The sequence below is a fragment of the Babylonia areolata genome, chromosome 21, assembly GCF_041734735.1.
Source record: "Babylonia areolata isolate BAREFJ2019XMU chromosome 21, ASM4173473v1, whole genome shotgun sequence".
In the NCBI taxonomy this organism is placed as follows: domain Eukaryota; kingdom Metazoa; phylum Mollusca; class Gastropoda; order Neogastropoda; family Buccinidae; genus Babylonia; species Babylonia areolata.
Genome location: NC_134896.1, coordinates 16,123,541 through 16,139,976, shown reverse-complemented (window position 1 = coordinate 16,139,976; position 16,436 = coordinate 16,123,541). Strand labels below are relative to the sequence as shown.

Below are 16,436 nucleotides of genomic sequence, written 5' to 3'. Positions count from 1 at the left end.
AGGGAGTTGGTTCCAGACAGATGGGCCATGAAAAGAGAAAGAACACTGACCGAAATACTTTGTTTGGACGGTGTCAGCACAATAGTCCCCCGTGTCGACCCAACAAAAAAAACAAACAATGAAAACGAAATACAGCAAGGCTGTTTTGTTTTGACAAACTAACTTTGTGTTATTACTGATTGATAATGGTTTCTGTTTTCTGATATTTAACCTTGATGAAAGATGTGTAGGGGAATGATGAATGTGTAGTACTCTTCTGACCAGCCGTCTGCCTTCAGAGTTGTGGTGAAAACATGCTGCAGTCAAGCAGTGTGCGGCGTGTGTTGTGTGGGCCCGCTGTTTGCTGCCTTTGTGAAACGTACTTACCATGCTCTCAGCTCGGCTCAGCGTTTTTTTAGAGGGAAACGGACCGAAATATTTTCGTCCGGATTTCTCTCTCTCTCTCTGATTCTTTCTCTCTCTCTGGTTTCCATCTCTGTTTCCTTCCCATATCAAACGCACCACCCCCTTTAGTGCTCTTTCTATGTACGTCTGCCTCTGTGTGTGTGTTTGTGTGAGTGTTCTGTGTGCAGCGTGTGTACGTGTGTGTGTGTGTGAACGTTTGGTCCATCTCTGCCTATTTCTAAATCCGTGTATACATACTCAGACACACTCGTACGTGCGCACACACATAATATATACTCTCTCTCTCTCTCTCTCTTTCTCTCACATGTGCGTACATGCGCACGCACACACACACATACACATTCACTCACACACTCACTCAAGTCTATGTCTCTGTCACTCTGTGTATTTATATCTTACGCACACACACAGGAGCAACGTACACCCACCCACTCCCACCCACACACGAACACACACACACACACAAACTCACACGTGTGCATGTGCGTACACACACACACATACACACATGCATACGCTAGCAAATTCACACTGCTTTGCCAAGGTAAGATGGGACACTGAGGATGATTTGAATGTAAATTGATAATGAAACAAAGAAACCGATGAATTGTTGGAACTGATTTCAAAGGCATCTGTTTTTAGGGGGTGGGATCATTGTTGTTTGCATTGGTTGTTCTTTTTTTACACACACACACACACTCAGACACACTCACACAGAGACACACGCATGTTGCCCCAGTTGTGTTGATGGATGAGTCGTCTGAGCCAGTAGTATGAGTGTACATGACAAGATGTTTTACTGACATGTGAGAAAGATGGAGAGAGGGATGGGGAACTGAGTGCCGTACAATGTCCCTACAATATCCCCGGCCATTAGGTGAGCAATGGCGACTACTGTTCACCATTACTGACAACCACACCACACACACACACTCTCTCTCTCTCTCTCTCTCTCTCTCTCTCTCATCAGAGGCAAACATGCAAGCAGACGGATAAAAGACACCACTTTATGTAACAATGTAGTATGCACATTTAATAAACAATATAAAACAGGTGCAAATTTTCAGCAACACATTTTTCTTCAAGCAAGCTGGAGCACAACTATTTAAATGAAGACCAAAACATCCTAAATTTCTTCAAGCAAGTCATACAAGTATCACATATAGTATTGTCAATTTGCTTGAAAAAAAAAAGGAGTCAATTTCACAAACACACTCACACAAAAACACATGCCCACATTCACAAACACGCTCCCATTTCCCACTCCAAACAAAGCTCCAGCTTCGTCTATAAAATCAACACCTTCCACCCCATAAGAAAATTCAAACTAATTTTCAGACTTTTCTCCTAACATTCAGTTTCATCCCTGTCGAAGTTCATGCTACAGACAGGTGGCAAGATCATATGTTTCCTTTGTGTTTAGGCATATTTGATTTATTCCATTCCATTCTTTTCTCTTTTTTTTATTTTCTGTCCTATTTGAAAGGAAAGCTACGTAACCTGTGATGTAAAAGTTGTGGAAAATAATATTTATACTAACTTGACATTACCCATGAATTACGTCACGACTTGTTCACTGTCTCCAATTGATGAACGGCCAGCTACCCATGAATTATGTCACGACTTGTTCACTGTCTCCAGTTGATGAACAGCCAGCTACCCATGAATTACGTCACGACTTGTTCACTGTCTCCAATTGATGAACGGCCAGCTACCCAATGAATTATGTCACGACTTGTTCACTGTCTCCAATTGATGAACGGCCAGCTACCCATGAATTACGTCACGACTTGTTCACTGTCTCCAATTGATGAACAGCCAGCTTAACCTGTGATGGTTGCCGCGAGATTGTTGAACCAGCAGAGATGTGGATTAGCCTGACTTGTCAACCAACTATATTAGTGTACTGGCATAAGTGTGAGTACTATCCCAACTGTTTTAAAGTGTTAAAGTGGTAGATACGTGAATTATTACTTGATCCTATTCAGCAAGTGCAGTGCTCCAGTTCACCCCTTGCCCTACCTGGCGTTCCCTTTACCCTACCCTACTTCCTCTACATCCCCTTCCATTACACTACCATACCAGTCACTGTTCAAGAACTTAGTACTACACTTGTTGAAGAGATGGGGTTCAAACAACTCATTTGGAAAAAAAAGCATCTATTTAATCTCCTGACAAATATCATTTACCATCCTGCATCTTCAATACTTTTCAATATATCACAGTTGCTCAGCTGCATCAACCATTTAGAAAATAATAAATAACTTAACAAGGCAGACTGTTGTACTACAGGCCAGTCACATGTTTAGTAAACACATCCTGTGCCTTAATTAGTGTACATCAAAAAGACCTCAGGTTGTCGTTTTCAGCTGGCCTGTTCTTTCATGGAAAGATCAACATCCAGGTTTGCTTGGGTCAGGAAGGTCAGGGAATCATTGCCCTGTTGCTCCTCACCCCTGAAACGTAGGAACAGTATCATCAATCACTTTCCCCCTTTCAGTGACCATACATAAAACTGCTTCTGCTGTAAGGGTAGTCAGGTCACAAAGCACACACCATAAGCTTCAGATGGTAAACTAAAAAAACAACAACAACAAAACAATATACCACAAGCAAAATAAACATGCATGGTGTGGGAGGTTATCAAGAAGCAACCTTATGACCTGCCAGTAATACTGTTAATTCCAAAGTCAACTGACCAGTCTCTGCATGCTTGCCTCTGTGTGTGTGTGTGTGTGTGTGTGTGTGTGTGTGTGTGTGTGTGTGTGTGTGTGTGTGTGTGCTACTCTTGTTGTTTTGGGGGGTTATTTTATTTTATTATTTTCTCTTCCTTATTTTACTTGTCACGGTTAAGTATGTGTAATTAAATTTACTTTTTATAGGCAACAGACTTTGAGAGAAATGCATATGCGTACATACATGCACATACACACATATGAACACAGATACACACTCTCTATCTCTCAAACACACACATGCACACACACACGCACACACACACGCACACACACACAATTACACCCACCTCTCAGTGGAAGATGGAAGTGGGGTGAGATGTGGAAACTTGGACTTCTTGCTCTGCTCTGGCTGTTGGGTTGTGTTCATGCGTGCAAACAGGTACCGAAGTACACGCTCTCTCTGTTCCCAAGTAAAGTCACCAATATCCACCTTCCCAGCTACCCCGTACCTGAGCAACACAAACCAGAAAAATAAAATTCTTACACTAAGTGACAGTATCTGTTGCACTGCTGTTAAATTTAAATCAGTATTTGATGAAAATGGTAGCAGTAATCATTTTGTGCACAAAGCATGAGCCTTATGGCAAAGTAGTGTTGATAATATGAAATCAAAATTGTACTACTGAAGAAGCCTTGTGCATATTTTCACCCCCATTATGGTTTTGTGCATATTTTCACCCACATTGTAATGGACCAGAGGCCCCTATGATTAAACCATTTTGAGTTCTGTTGCAGTTTTACACAAGCCACTGACTTCACTGTTAAAGTTTCTAAAACCAGCAGAAACTAAAAACTTATAACCTGAGGGCAGTTTCTCCAAAGAAGCAAAATTGGAAGCTTTTTCAAATCCAGGGCAATTTTCACAAAAGTTACATTCCATTCTTGCACAATAAAGTTCATTATAAATGTTTAAGCACTGGAGTGAGCTGCTTTCAGAATTGCATTGGCTTGAATCCCAGCGCTGTGTTAAGTTCAAACGTTTCAGTGGAAAAGAAAACCAGGACAGAGAGCCTGCAATTAAAATGCGTCTACACATAACTGAATTGAAAAACATGAAACTGATAATTAATGTGGGTGTGTCAGTTTGCAAGAAGACATCAACATGAGCTGTTATAATGTTGTAAGCATGTTATTTTCTAATGTTTATGTTCAAAACATGAAATTTTCTGATAATATTTCCTTTCGTAAGAGATGCAGTAAAGAGGAGAATCTTTAAATTCTTGAGATGTAGTTTTGATAGTAAAGTACTCCTTGACAGCATGTATATACATATTAATGGCTGAAACAGGTGCCACAGTCTATGCATGAAAAAAACAAATCAGTTGAACACAGTCTGTATATGGGAATAAACTAATCATTTTATGTACTCAAAACTAAGAACCACTGTCTACATTTTAGTAAACTAATATTTTTTTTCACTCACATCTAAGAACTTTTTTCTTTGTTTTAATAAACTAATCATTTTATGTACTTGCAACTAAGAACCACTGTCTATGTTAATAGACTAATCATTTTATATACTTTCAGCTAAGAACCAATCAATGTTTAAACCTTTGCTGGCTATCGTGGGTCGTACACGACCCAGAAGGGTACAAAAACGCAAATATCTCAACCAATTCTTAATATTTTTCTACAAAATTTCGGAAATGCTTCCTACACCTAAAAGGTCAAATTTTGTCAAAAAATGAAAAAAAATCATTAATTAATGAGTAATTAAAGGTGGCGTTTTAACTACACACGGACGCTTGTGTGGGTCGTGTATGACACATGCTTTTTAAAGAGGAAAAAAACGTGGTCACCCCTCAAAAGCTCGTGTGGGTCATGCACGACCCATACCTTTTTAATAGTGATTTCAGAAGTTTTATTTGCAATTAGTGAAGGAAAATAAAGACATTTTACTTTCAATAGCCTCACTACCCCACTACTCTCCCACTACCCCACCCGCTCCCCACCCCGTCCCTTTTGCCTGTCTTCAGCTATAACCCCCTTCCATCCCTTTCTCTAACAGCATGTACCTGTGTGACTGAATATCTTTGATTGTGCATGTATAGGATGCTATGAGTCATCTCTCTCTCACTCTCTGTCTCGCTGTCTGTATGTCTGTCTGTCTCTCTCTCTCTATGTCTCTCTCTCTCTCTCTCTCTCTCTCTCTCTATCTATCTATCTATCTATCTATCTGTGTGTGCATAAGTAGGGTTTGTATGTATGTGCATGTGGTGTTATGCGTTTGTGTGTGTGATCAGTTGTGTGTGCGTGTGTGTGAGTGTGTGTGTGTGTATGTGCATGTGTGTGAATGTGTGAGCATGTGTTTCTTCTGAGTGTATGTGTTTGTGTGAGTCTGTGTGTGCATGTGCGAGTGCATGTGTGTGTAATCAGTTTTTACAATATGCTTTCCTTTTCTATATTTTGTTATAAGCTTTGGAGGAATATACAGGTTTTTGTCCCTTTACAAAGTATGGGTCTTGCATGACCCACACAAGCTTTGGAGGAATATACAGGTTTTTGTCTCTAAAAGGTATGGGTCGAGGACGACCCACATGAGCTTCCATGTGTAGTCAAAAGCAACAGCGGTATGGGTCGTGAACGACCCACATGAGCTTCCGTGTGAAGTCAAAAGTGACAGCCAGCGAAGGTTAAAAAAACAAATCTGTTTTTGTTCTGTTAACTTGGAACCACTGTTTGTATCAATAAACACATGAGTTTTATACTCACTACTGATGGGCACTACAGCCAAATGGTTCAAGCATTGGACTTCCGATCTGAGAATCCTGGGTTTGATTCCAGTAAATGACCCTGATGATTTAAGGGTGGAGATACTTTCAATGTCCCAGGTCAACAGTGCAGACCTGCTAGTGTCCTAACCCCCTTCATGTGAATGTGCATGCAGAAAATCAAAATTGTATGTAAATTAAAGATCCTAATATCCACATTAGCATTTGGTAGGTAATGGAAACATGAAATATCCAGCATGCACAATCCTGAAAAAAGAGTATGGCAGCCTTAAATAACAGCAGTGTATGAACAGTCATGGATGTAAAAGCCCACTCATGCATGTGAATGAACATGTGAATTACAGCCCACAAACAAAAATAAAATACAACTGTGAAGCACTGTCTATGTTTTAACAAAGAGGTCATTTTGTGTACTCACAACTCTCCGCCTGCCTTTCCCCCTTTACTGGCACTGATGGCCACAGTCTGGCTCCCATCCTCCACATGGTCGGTGAGCATCTTGTGTTGAGCATTGAGCCTTTGTTGAGCTCTGTCAAACACAGATAGTCATCTGGAGTTTATTTCCTTGTGGTTTGTTTCAACTGCATTGCTATGGCTTTTTGCTGGGACATTCAAGATCAGTACTCAGTTCATATGACAAAGAGTAAAAGAAATGCTGAACAAGATTCGGCACACATGCACGCACGCTCGCACGCACGCATGCACATTCATACACACATACCAGCTGACCCTATAACAACACTAACAGCAACAAAGAAAAGCAAAATACATCTATCAAATTTGTACACAACTGATTCTTGACACTTTACATACCTGTATCCATAACTGTAATTCTTCACACAAGCAAGCCAAAAAGCAGATGTGGTGTAGCGTATATGGATCAGTCTGTAAGCTTTGACGTCTCCTTAAAAATGAAACCGTAAAACGAGAGAAACCAGCAACAAGCACACTCACTGTGTGACAACAATTTCCTGTTTGACCTGCTCAAGCGACTCCAGAAACTGCTGTTCCAGGTCCGTCCTCTGGTCCAAAATGTTTTTGGCAAGGCGCTTCACTTTGGCCATCTCCTTGGTCTTCATTTCAATGACACGCTGCAGCTTCGCCAGCTCCACGTTGGCGGCTTCCGCCTCCACATGAGCATTGTCCGTGGTGAGTTTGCACTCCATTTCAAACTCCTTGACAATGTGACACAGCGACTTCTCCAATGTTTTGGCTTTGGACTGCAGCTGTAAACAAAGCGCACTATTAAAGAAACATCAGCATTTCCCCCACCAACATAAAATACTCAGTTCTGAAAAAAAACTCAAATAACACATTGATGGTTTTTTCCCAGTAAAATAATTTTTGCAGTTCATAGCAAAATAGCTTCCTTTCTTTCCCCTTCTCCAATACATGTGGTTTCCAATACAAATTGTACTTTATGTTGACACCAAAGAAAACAAAAAGCATATCATCAATCAGCTTGGTTTCAAATGATATTTGTGTCCACCTGAAGAAAGGTTTTTCTTTTGTGTGTGTGTGTTTAACATTTTTATTAAATTTTAATATGTCAACATTTTATTAAGCAATCAACTCTGAAAGCATTAGAAAATATACACAAAAAACAACAACATAAGAACAAAGCTAAACAGACAGATGGCAGACAGGTCGACACACAGACAGCAGACTGAGCATAGGTTGGATGCTATCATGAAGTGTTGTCATTCATTTGTTACGATATTTGAAAATGGACCCTACACAACCTGTTCATGATAAGTGATTATGACATCCATTTCTTGCAAAATTGCATAAAATACAAAACCCTCTGGATGGCTATATTTTTCATTAAGTGTAAAATGAAGACTAAATAATTGCAATTGATAATTTGTATGCCAGTCATCTGGAAGAAAATAAATATAAAGATTTGTTTATCTTCTTTTTTGTTGTTGTTTATTTAAGTTTGGGTACTTAAGCAAACTGATCAGATCTTTTTTTTTTTTTAATAACTTAATACAAAATTATGCACAATGCATTATCAAAAATTTTGTTTCCAGAAAGATACAATACCTCATGGCTATAGCTTGGAATAAAAACCTTAACTCACTTAGTACTGCCAGATTGCTCCCCTGATTTTCCCCACAGATGGCCCATTTGAATGGGTAAGAAATAAAATTGCCAAATTGAAAATTTCCAAACTGATCAGTAATATATAACGAGTTAGATGGGGACAAAATCTAAAACTTCCTCCCTTCTTATGCTGTCATTCAATGAGATGATGAAAGTATCCAATGAGATGATTAAAGTATCCATAATTTTTTTTTTATAGAAATTTGCACACACTGATGACTTGTATAGAATCCAGGAAAGCACATTTTGAAACAGGCTGAATTCAGAACGTTATATTGACCTGACAGGGCCCCTTCATCCAATTCTGTTATCTGCCTTTTGACAGAGAAGAAACTGGGTCAGACGCCATTGTTGACATGCACTGTTCACATGAAACAGTCACCATTAAAATTACTCTCCTGCTCATGAACAAAGCAACACACTCTTCATTTCTTGGTCACAGTGGAGAGTGGAAAGGTCAGTTAAGACATTTGAAGCTTTTAACATCATTATGCAAAGAAGGTGCCACTCAACCAATCCAAAACTTTCTAAAGCCCCCATCAGGCTCCTTCATCTGAAACAGTTGTAAACAGCAGGGCCTCGATCAGGGGGCCCATTGTGCCGGAGTGAGTTGAAAGAAATGTCAACCTCATCCTTGCATGTGGGCCTACCTCTTTAAGGAGTTCTTTCTGCTGTTTGGTGTGTACAATCTTATCCTGAACCATAGCTGTGTCTGCCAACTTCTCATCCATCAGAACAGAATTTTCCTCGCTCAGTCGCTCTCGCTCTTTCTTCAGCAGGTCAGCCTCCTTCATGTGATAGTTCAGGGCTTCCGTCAATCGCACATTCTCCTTGTACACAGACTTTGTGGTTTCATCCAGATTTCTGATGAAGAAGAGATAAGCAGAAATGTTAGCCTAAATAAAACACAGATTTGTGTTTTAGTGAAGTATCAACAACATTCACTTTTCATTTTTTGTATTTTCTGCGTTTTTTCCCCAAAAAATTCTTGAAGAAATAAAAGACAATGAAAATATCACATGCATTTTGATCAAGCAGTTGTGAAAATTATTGTTAAACCATACACTCCTAAATTTTTGTTTTCAAAAAATTTTTTATGGAAAACAAAAAGTTATGTTTTTTCTTTCAAGACAATACCTTCTTTCTTTTTTTTTTCCTTTTTTTTAACCCAGCTCTGATTACTTGTATGAATGTCCATACTGTTACATGGTGGCTGTAATAATAAGATATGGTTTTTGCTTCCAGTTTCTGTTTCATGTTTTAGTTTTAAGCTGTTTTAATAGATATTTTTCACAATGGATATTTCACAGTGAATATGGGAATCTAGGCCATCTATGTTCTTAGAATATACAAAGGTAAATCACATCACAATATCACTCACGCTATTGCTTCAGTGTGGGCTTTTTCTGCCAGTTCTGCTATCTTTTGGTTGGCTTCTTGCTGAAGTCTCATCTACAACAAGCAACAAAAATTTATACAACTCTGGAAAAAAAAAAATCACAAAAATGAGACTATTTTATAGAACGCAATAGTTGACATGCTTTGTACTATGACATGAAGTTAAATTCTAAAATTAACTTACTTTGATGTTCTATTAGTGTGCCAGTAGCTTCACCTGTTTTATACTGCAGTCATGTAGGAATCACGAGTTAGTGTGAAAAAGAAAATTCAACTTTAACTCTGTTAATCATGAAGAGGATGGAGCAAAATCGTGCTAAGGTGGACACATATCTCCACCTGACGACACAGAGGACAGACACAGCACTGGAAACATAAACAGACACTTAACTTTTATAAGATGATATTCATGGACACTGCCATGACTTTAGAAGGATATGTGTGAGAAACACATGCCCACAACCATTATATTTAAAAGTTAATCATTACCATGAAAGATGATCAATTATATATTAAAAATCAGGACAAAAACCCCAGCTATGTTCAGGAGTGTAATATTAGATTTTTCATTATATAAACTTCCCAACATTTATAACTTGGAAGGTGGGGACATATCTTTTTTCTTTCTTTTTTTTTTATATCTTAAAATTTTTTTTCCATCTTTGGGTTTACAGATTTGACACAGTGACACAAGAGGTCAGTGGGGACACATCTCTATTCTATTGAACCAAACCCATGAAACAAATGACTTACATTTCACTTTCTTTTTTTTCACAGAACAATAGTTAAATTTGTTAAATTTGCTTTTCTTTTCTTTTTTTTCCCTTAAGCATTATTGCCTTAAGTTTTGGGACTGAACCTATGTATAAAGAAACTCCTGAGTTCCCACAAACATGTATACCTAAATACATCCAAGTTCTCACTGTACTTACTAAAATTATCATGTGGCTTAACAAACAAAAGCAACAGCAACACCACAAAACCACCACCACTTCCACCACCATCCACCCCCCAACCTGCACACATATGTATGCACACACACACCCACACACATGCACACACATGCGCGCGCGCACACACACACACACACACAAAACACACACACACATGATCAAACTCAAAACATCAACAATTACAAGGCAACTTGACATCCCTCAATAATTGCTGCCCACGATGCAATGCCTTCCCCACCATTCCATCTGACACCAAAGTCACCTTTTCTTCAAAGAACTTCTGCTCCATGCGTGCTAAGGTTGACTTGTGGTCTCGATTGGCATTGTGCATTGACTCCTTAATCTGAAACAGTCAAATATAGGCAGAATGACCAATCATCAAAAATATCCCCGCTTGTACTTTTGAAGTTACAGCAGGGGATGAGTTCTACTATTTGTTTATTGTAATCTGTAACAATCCGGATAAAAACATGCTTGCTTGTACTTTTGAAGTTACAAGGAACATACAAGCTGTGCTGTTTGAAAAGGTGGATTATTGTAATATTCCATGAATATCAACTTCTTCCTCCTTTTTTGTATTATTATCATTATCATTGCTATTATTATTATCATTATTATCATCATCATCATCATCATCTATATAGTAGTAGTAGTAGTTGTTGTTAATTCTTTTTTCTCTTATCATTCTTCTTCTTATTATTGTTGTAACTATCACTACTATTATTATTATCATTATCATCATTGCTACTATTCATGTTGGTATTATGTATGCACCCTCAAACAAGTGTCAAAATGTATACAATATATATCCTTTTCCCCTCAGTCACCTCATCTAGCTCCTTCTGCATGAGGCCCCGCTTGCGCCGGAACTCCTTGACCATCTTGAGCTCCCCCTGCATGATCTCCACCTCCCGCATCTTCTCCCCCAGCTTGTCCTCCAGGTCACTGATCTGCTTGCTGAAGCGCTGCACGATAGCCTCCCTGTCATGCCGTTGCTGGGCCTGCATCTCCTTCACCTGTGATAATAACAATAATGATTACAATCATGATAATGATAATAATGATAATAACAATAATCTTGTTGTAAGGTTTGTTCTTCTTCTTCTTCTTCTTGTTCTTCTTCGTTCTTAGGCTGCAACTCCCACATTCACTCGCATGTGCACCAAGGGCTTTTACGTGTAAGACCATTTTTACCCCACCATATAGGCAGTCACACTCCGTTTTTGGGGGTGTGCATGCTGGGTATGTTCTTATTTCCATAACCCATCGAACACTGACACGGATTACACAATGGTTAATGTGTGTATTTGATCTTCTCTTTGCGTAAACATATGAAAGGGGTTTAGGCACAAACAGGTCTGCACATATGTTGACCTGGGAGATCAGAAAAAATCTCCACCCTTTACCAACTAGGTTACCAAGATTCAAACCCGGGACCCTCAGATTGAAAGGCCAACGCTTTAACCACTCGGCTATTGCGCCCGTCAGTTTGTTCATTACATCCAGACAGAACACTGGTTGGACTTGTTTTTTAAACATTTCATTTCATTCAATTCTGGCATTTATTCAACTATAGTAAAGAGAGGTCTATGCACAAAGAGAGTAAGAGTGGAAAGTACCGTAAGCTGTGGCATCATGCCAGGAATTAAGAGGCAGAGCAGAGAAAAAAAAAAGCGTAGTGCTATAACGTGGCAAAAAGGATGGTTTGTTTACATTCCTTGACTGGTGGTGCAAGAATTATCAATTTTATTCTTAGGGTTGCTGCAGGTGTTGTACTGGCCAAACACCACCAGCTGTAAAAACACAACTGCTACGTCACCTGGCACTCAAACCGCTCCAGCTGCACCTCCTTCTCCAGGTCCTGCTTCTTCAGGTAGGAGATGACGTCAATGGTGTCCCGCTCCGTGGTCATCAGCTGGGTCTGGAGGGCATCATTCTCCAGCAGCAGCTTCTTAGCGTTCTCTCTGGAACAGAGGAATGGCACCGGATCATGGACAGTTTAAGCTAACGAGGGGCATGGATGTGACACAAGGACAGAGACACGAGACACATGGATGAAGAGATGCAAGGACAGACACGCATGACGCATGGACAGTGTGATGCAAAGACAGACACATGTGGCACATGGACAAAGAGACGCAAGGATAGACATGCATGACACATGGACAGAGTGATGCAAGGACAGACACATGTGACACATGGACAAAGGCATAAAGGGACAGACACACATGACACATGGACAGACTGATGCAAGGACAGACACACATGACACATGGACAGAGATATGCAAGAACAGACATGCATGACACATGAAGAAGAGATGCAAGAACAGACATATGTGACACATGTATGAAGAGATGCAAGGACAGACACGCATGGCACATGGACAAAGTGATGCAAGGACAGACACATGTGACACATGGACAAAGTGATGCAAGCACAGACATGTTACACATGGACAGAGATGCAAGGACAGACACATGTGACACATGGACAAAGTGATGCAAGGACAGACACACATCGCACCTGGACAGTGATGCAAGGACAAACACACGTGACACATGGACAGAGTGATTCACATGGACAGAAAAATGCAAGGACAGACACAAGACAAATGGACAGAGACAAGCCAAGATAGACACATGACACAAGGACAGAGTTTCATGGACAGACACACACATGATACACAGACAGAGTGATGCAAGGACAGACATGCAGAAAAAGTCAGAAACAAAAAAAAGATGATCAGGTACATCTGTATCTATACATAATTATAGGAATAAACAAAAGATTCACAGGTAGAAAGACATACAAATAAACAAGGCACTGAAAGTTTAACGAAAACACACACCCACACACACATACTCACACACACACACACACACACACACACACACACTTGTATCAACACACACACACACACAGAGTGAGAGAGAGGGGAAGAGACACACGCACACATATCCACAATTGTATATACACACACACACACACACACACACACACACAACGCACACACAAAGCGAGAGAGGGGAAGAGAAAGACAGATACACAAATAGAATATATAGCAAACACACAGTCACAGACAGATAAACAAATATATATAATATAAATGTATACAGCACACACAAAGTGAGAGAGAGGGAGAGGAAAAGAGACAGACATGTATTATATATACATGACAAACACACAGTCAGGTACACAGACAAGCATATTACCTGTACTCATCTTTTGCTCGATCACATATCTCAAGACGAGCTTCCCATACTTTTTCGTTGGCAGCAGCAATCGCTGTGACGGATTCTGGCTTCTTGGTCTTCTTGCCATCCTTCTTCCTGTCACCACACATCAAGTCAATGAAATTAATCTGTCACAAACTTCTGCTTTGAGTTATAAGAATCACAAATATTTGATTTTTGTACAACACATGCTTCAGTTTCAGCCTTTATCCACAATATCATTTGCTTTTACTTCCAGGTGTAGACTGTTTGTCAATCTTACACTCAAGACAGGTTTGCGCTTTGTCTTACACATGTGAATGGTGCTACTAAGTTGAAGAACTGATACTTTTTTCTTGTCATATATGAAAGTTGAATATGTGCTGCATGTGTGCAAAGTGACATACGTCACACAACGTATGGCACAAATTCTCCTTCTTCTGGGAGAAAACACTGCAAAGCAGCAATAGGGAAGACTTTTTTTTAAAGTTTCAAATGTCATTAAATTAAGACTCAGATTCAGGATTTGAAGCCTTCCAGGGTTGGGCTGAGGGCAATCTCAGCAGGAAGGCTGTTCCAGTTTGTTATGGTTCGGGGAAAGAAAGATTTTTGTCTGTACAGCGTCCTGCAGTTGGGGAGATGGTACGCTGCTGGGTGCGATTCTCGGGTCCCCATGGATGCTGAAGGATTTTGAGAGGGCTTGTGGCATGTGTTGATGATAAGACTGCTGCTGTGGAACTTATAAAAGTTAACCAGTCTTGCCTTTCTCCTTCGCTCTTTGAGGGGGGACCACTGAAGAGTCTCCATCATGTCTTGCATGCTGGATGTTTTCCTGTGTCGATGGGTCACCCAGCGAGCAGCCCCGCATTGTACTGCTTCAAGTTTCTTATTGTCCTTCTCTGTATAGGGGTCCCACACAGAGCTGGCATACTCCAGGGTTGGGCGGACCAGTGCTTGGTAGGCTTGCTGTTTGATGCGCTGGGAGGCTACTTTCAGGTTCCGTCTGAGTAGGCCTAAGGTCTTGTTGCTTTCACTACAGGCCTCTAAGTGAAATACTTTGATCAAAATACTGGAAGAAAAAAGATTCTAGATTGAAACTTAATCTGCACAAAAAAACGGTCAGATATATTTTCTTAAAGACCATTTGTACTTAGTGTCATCAACATAACATAAAAATGTACATTCCATGACCTCTAGACATAAGATATTAGTAAAGATTTCCAGAGGGCGTGGACATTAAACTGCAGTGGGAAAAAAAACAAAAAACATTTGGATGACTTCCGACATGATGTTTATTTTATTTCCGACTCATTATAGACATAATGAAATCTTTATGTCTTTTGCTCAACTTACCCCTTTTTTCCCTTTTTCCCCTTCTTCCCTTTAGGCATTCTGTTCTTTTATGTTTCCACAAATAAACCAGTCAGTAACAAATAAAAGGTTTGACAATGCTGCGACTCGGCCACTAGTCGAGTATCAAACGACAGCCATTACTGTACATTATCGTCGCTATGGGTACCCCATGCACAATAACACATTAAGTTCAACAAAGCTTTGCCAACATGCAGCGAAAAAAATATCTGGGCTTATGAAAATTTTGATTGTTAAATTTGTTTTTAAATGCATGCTTTGTGTAATCATAATAATCTCTCCCCAATTTATCATTCCGAGGAGATTTTTTTTTTTTTTCTGAGCTGAAGAAAGGTACCTGACGCGAACGAACCGCTAGAGTTACCCCTCTTTACAGCTGAGAGGAGAGTGAGTGGTACAAGGGGAGGTTTGAACACAGACAACTACGAAAAGAAAGAAAAAAAATCTACACGAACGATTTCAATAATTATGCTTGAAAGATCTTTAAGTCTACCATTCAGGCCTTTTCATATTAATGTCGCGCGCGTGCGTGAGACCGGAGAGAGAGGATAGAGAGAAAGAGAGAGAAGTTGAGTCACTCCCCCCCCCCCCCCCGGTCCCCCCACCCCTTCAACTCGTGACTACACACATGCATAACAGATATGCAACAAACATGCAGTTTCACATATATGAAAGCACAAACAAATACACATAAATGTACACGACCCCCTCAGCTTCCACGGCACACACACAGACACACACACACACACACTTACTTATACAAGCACACACACATACGACCATACGCCCCACCCCCACACATATACAAATATATCGATATATATGTATGCACACCCGCACGTCACGTTCCAATCAGTATCAGTAGCAAGGAGGCGTCACTGCGTTCGGTCAAATCCATATACGCTACACCGCGCTTAGTCAGGCCTTGAGAAAAAAATTGAAATAAGGTGAAATAAAAAAAAAAAATAAAAAAAAAATAACAATAACAACAACAAAAATAATAATAAATAAAAGTATTCCGTTCAGTTGTTCCGTCAGTGACAACTTCATACAGACATGCACACACACACACACACACACACACACACACACGGCACACACACACTGACACACACACGTGCACAGAGCTCTCCTGAAACATGTGTACACCAGTACACACCCGCTCACGCACACAAACACACAGACACACACGCGCGCGCGCACGCACGCACGCACACACACACACACATACACGCTCGTGCACAGAGCTCTCCTGACACTGATGTGTATACTTACACACTCGCTCACGCACACAAACTGAGCACTACACACACACACACACACACACACACACACACACACACACACACACACACACACACAGAGGCTGCCACTGAATGGCCGCAAGAGGGGGGGGGGGAGATCTCTGATGCCAGTTTGCTCAGTCTGTTGTATTTGGAAAAGCCCACAGAGACTCTGTTCCGTTTTGAAGAAATTTGCGCAGTGCTGGTTTGGAAATGATGTCAATATTCGTTTGAT

General features: G+C 40.2%; 1 protein-coding gene across 1 annotated transcript; it reads right to left on the bottom strand.

The window, feature by feature from the left end:
• Positions 1 to 1,423: 1,423 nt before the first annotated feature.
• LOC143296289 (basal body-orientation factor 1-like) lies at positions 1,424 to 15,047 on the bottom strand. The gene is made up of 11 exons (XM_076608141.1): positions 14,901 to 15,047; positions 13,548 to 13,664; positions 12,152 to 12,296; positions 11,160 to 11,348; positions 10,595 to 10,675; positions 9,363 to 9,433; positions 8,632 to 8,845; positions 6,830 to 7,101; positions 6,294 to 6,404; positions 3,431 to 3,592; positions 1,424 to 2,861 (listed from the first exon to the last, which is right to left on the bottom strand). The coding sequence occupies exons 1-11, from the start codon at positions 14,936 to 14,938 to the stop codon at positions 2,771 to 2,773; spliced, it is 1,491 nt and encodes a 496-aa protein (XP_076464256.1). The 5' UTR covers positions 14,939 to 15,047; the 3' UTR covers positions 1,424 to 2,770.
• Between the last annotated feature and the right edge of the window lie 1,389 nt (positions 15,048 to 16,436).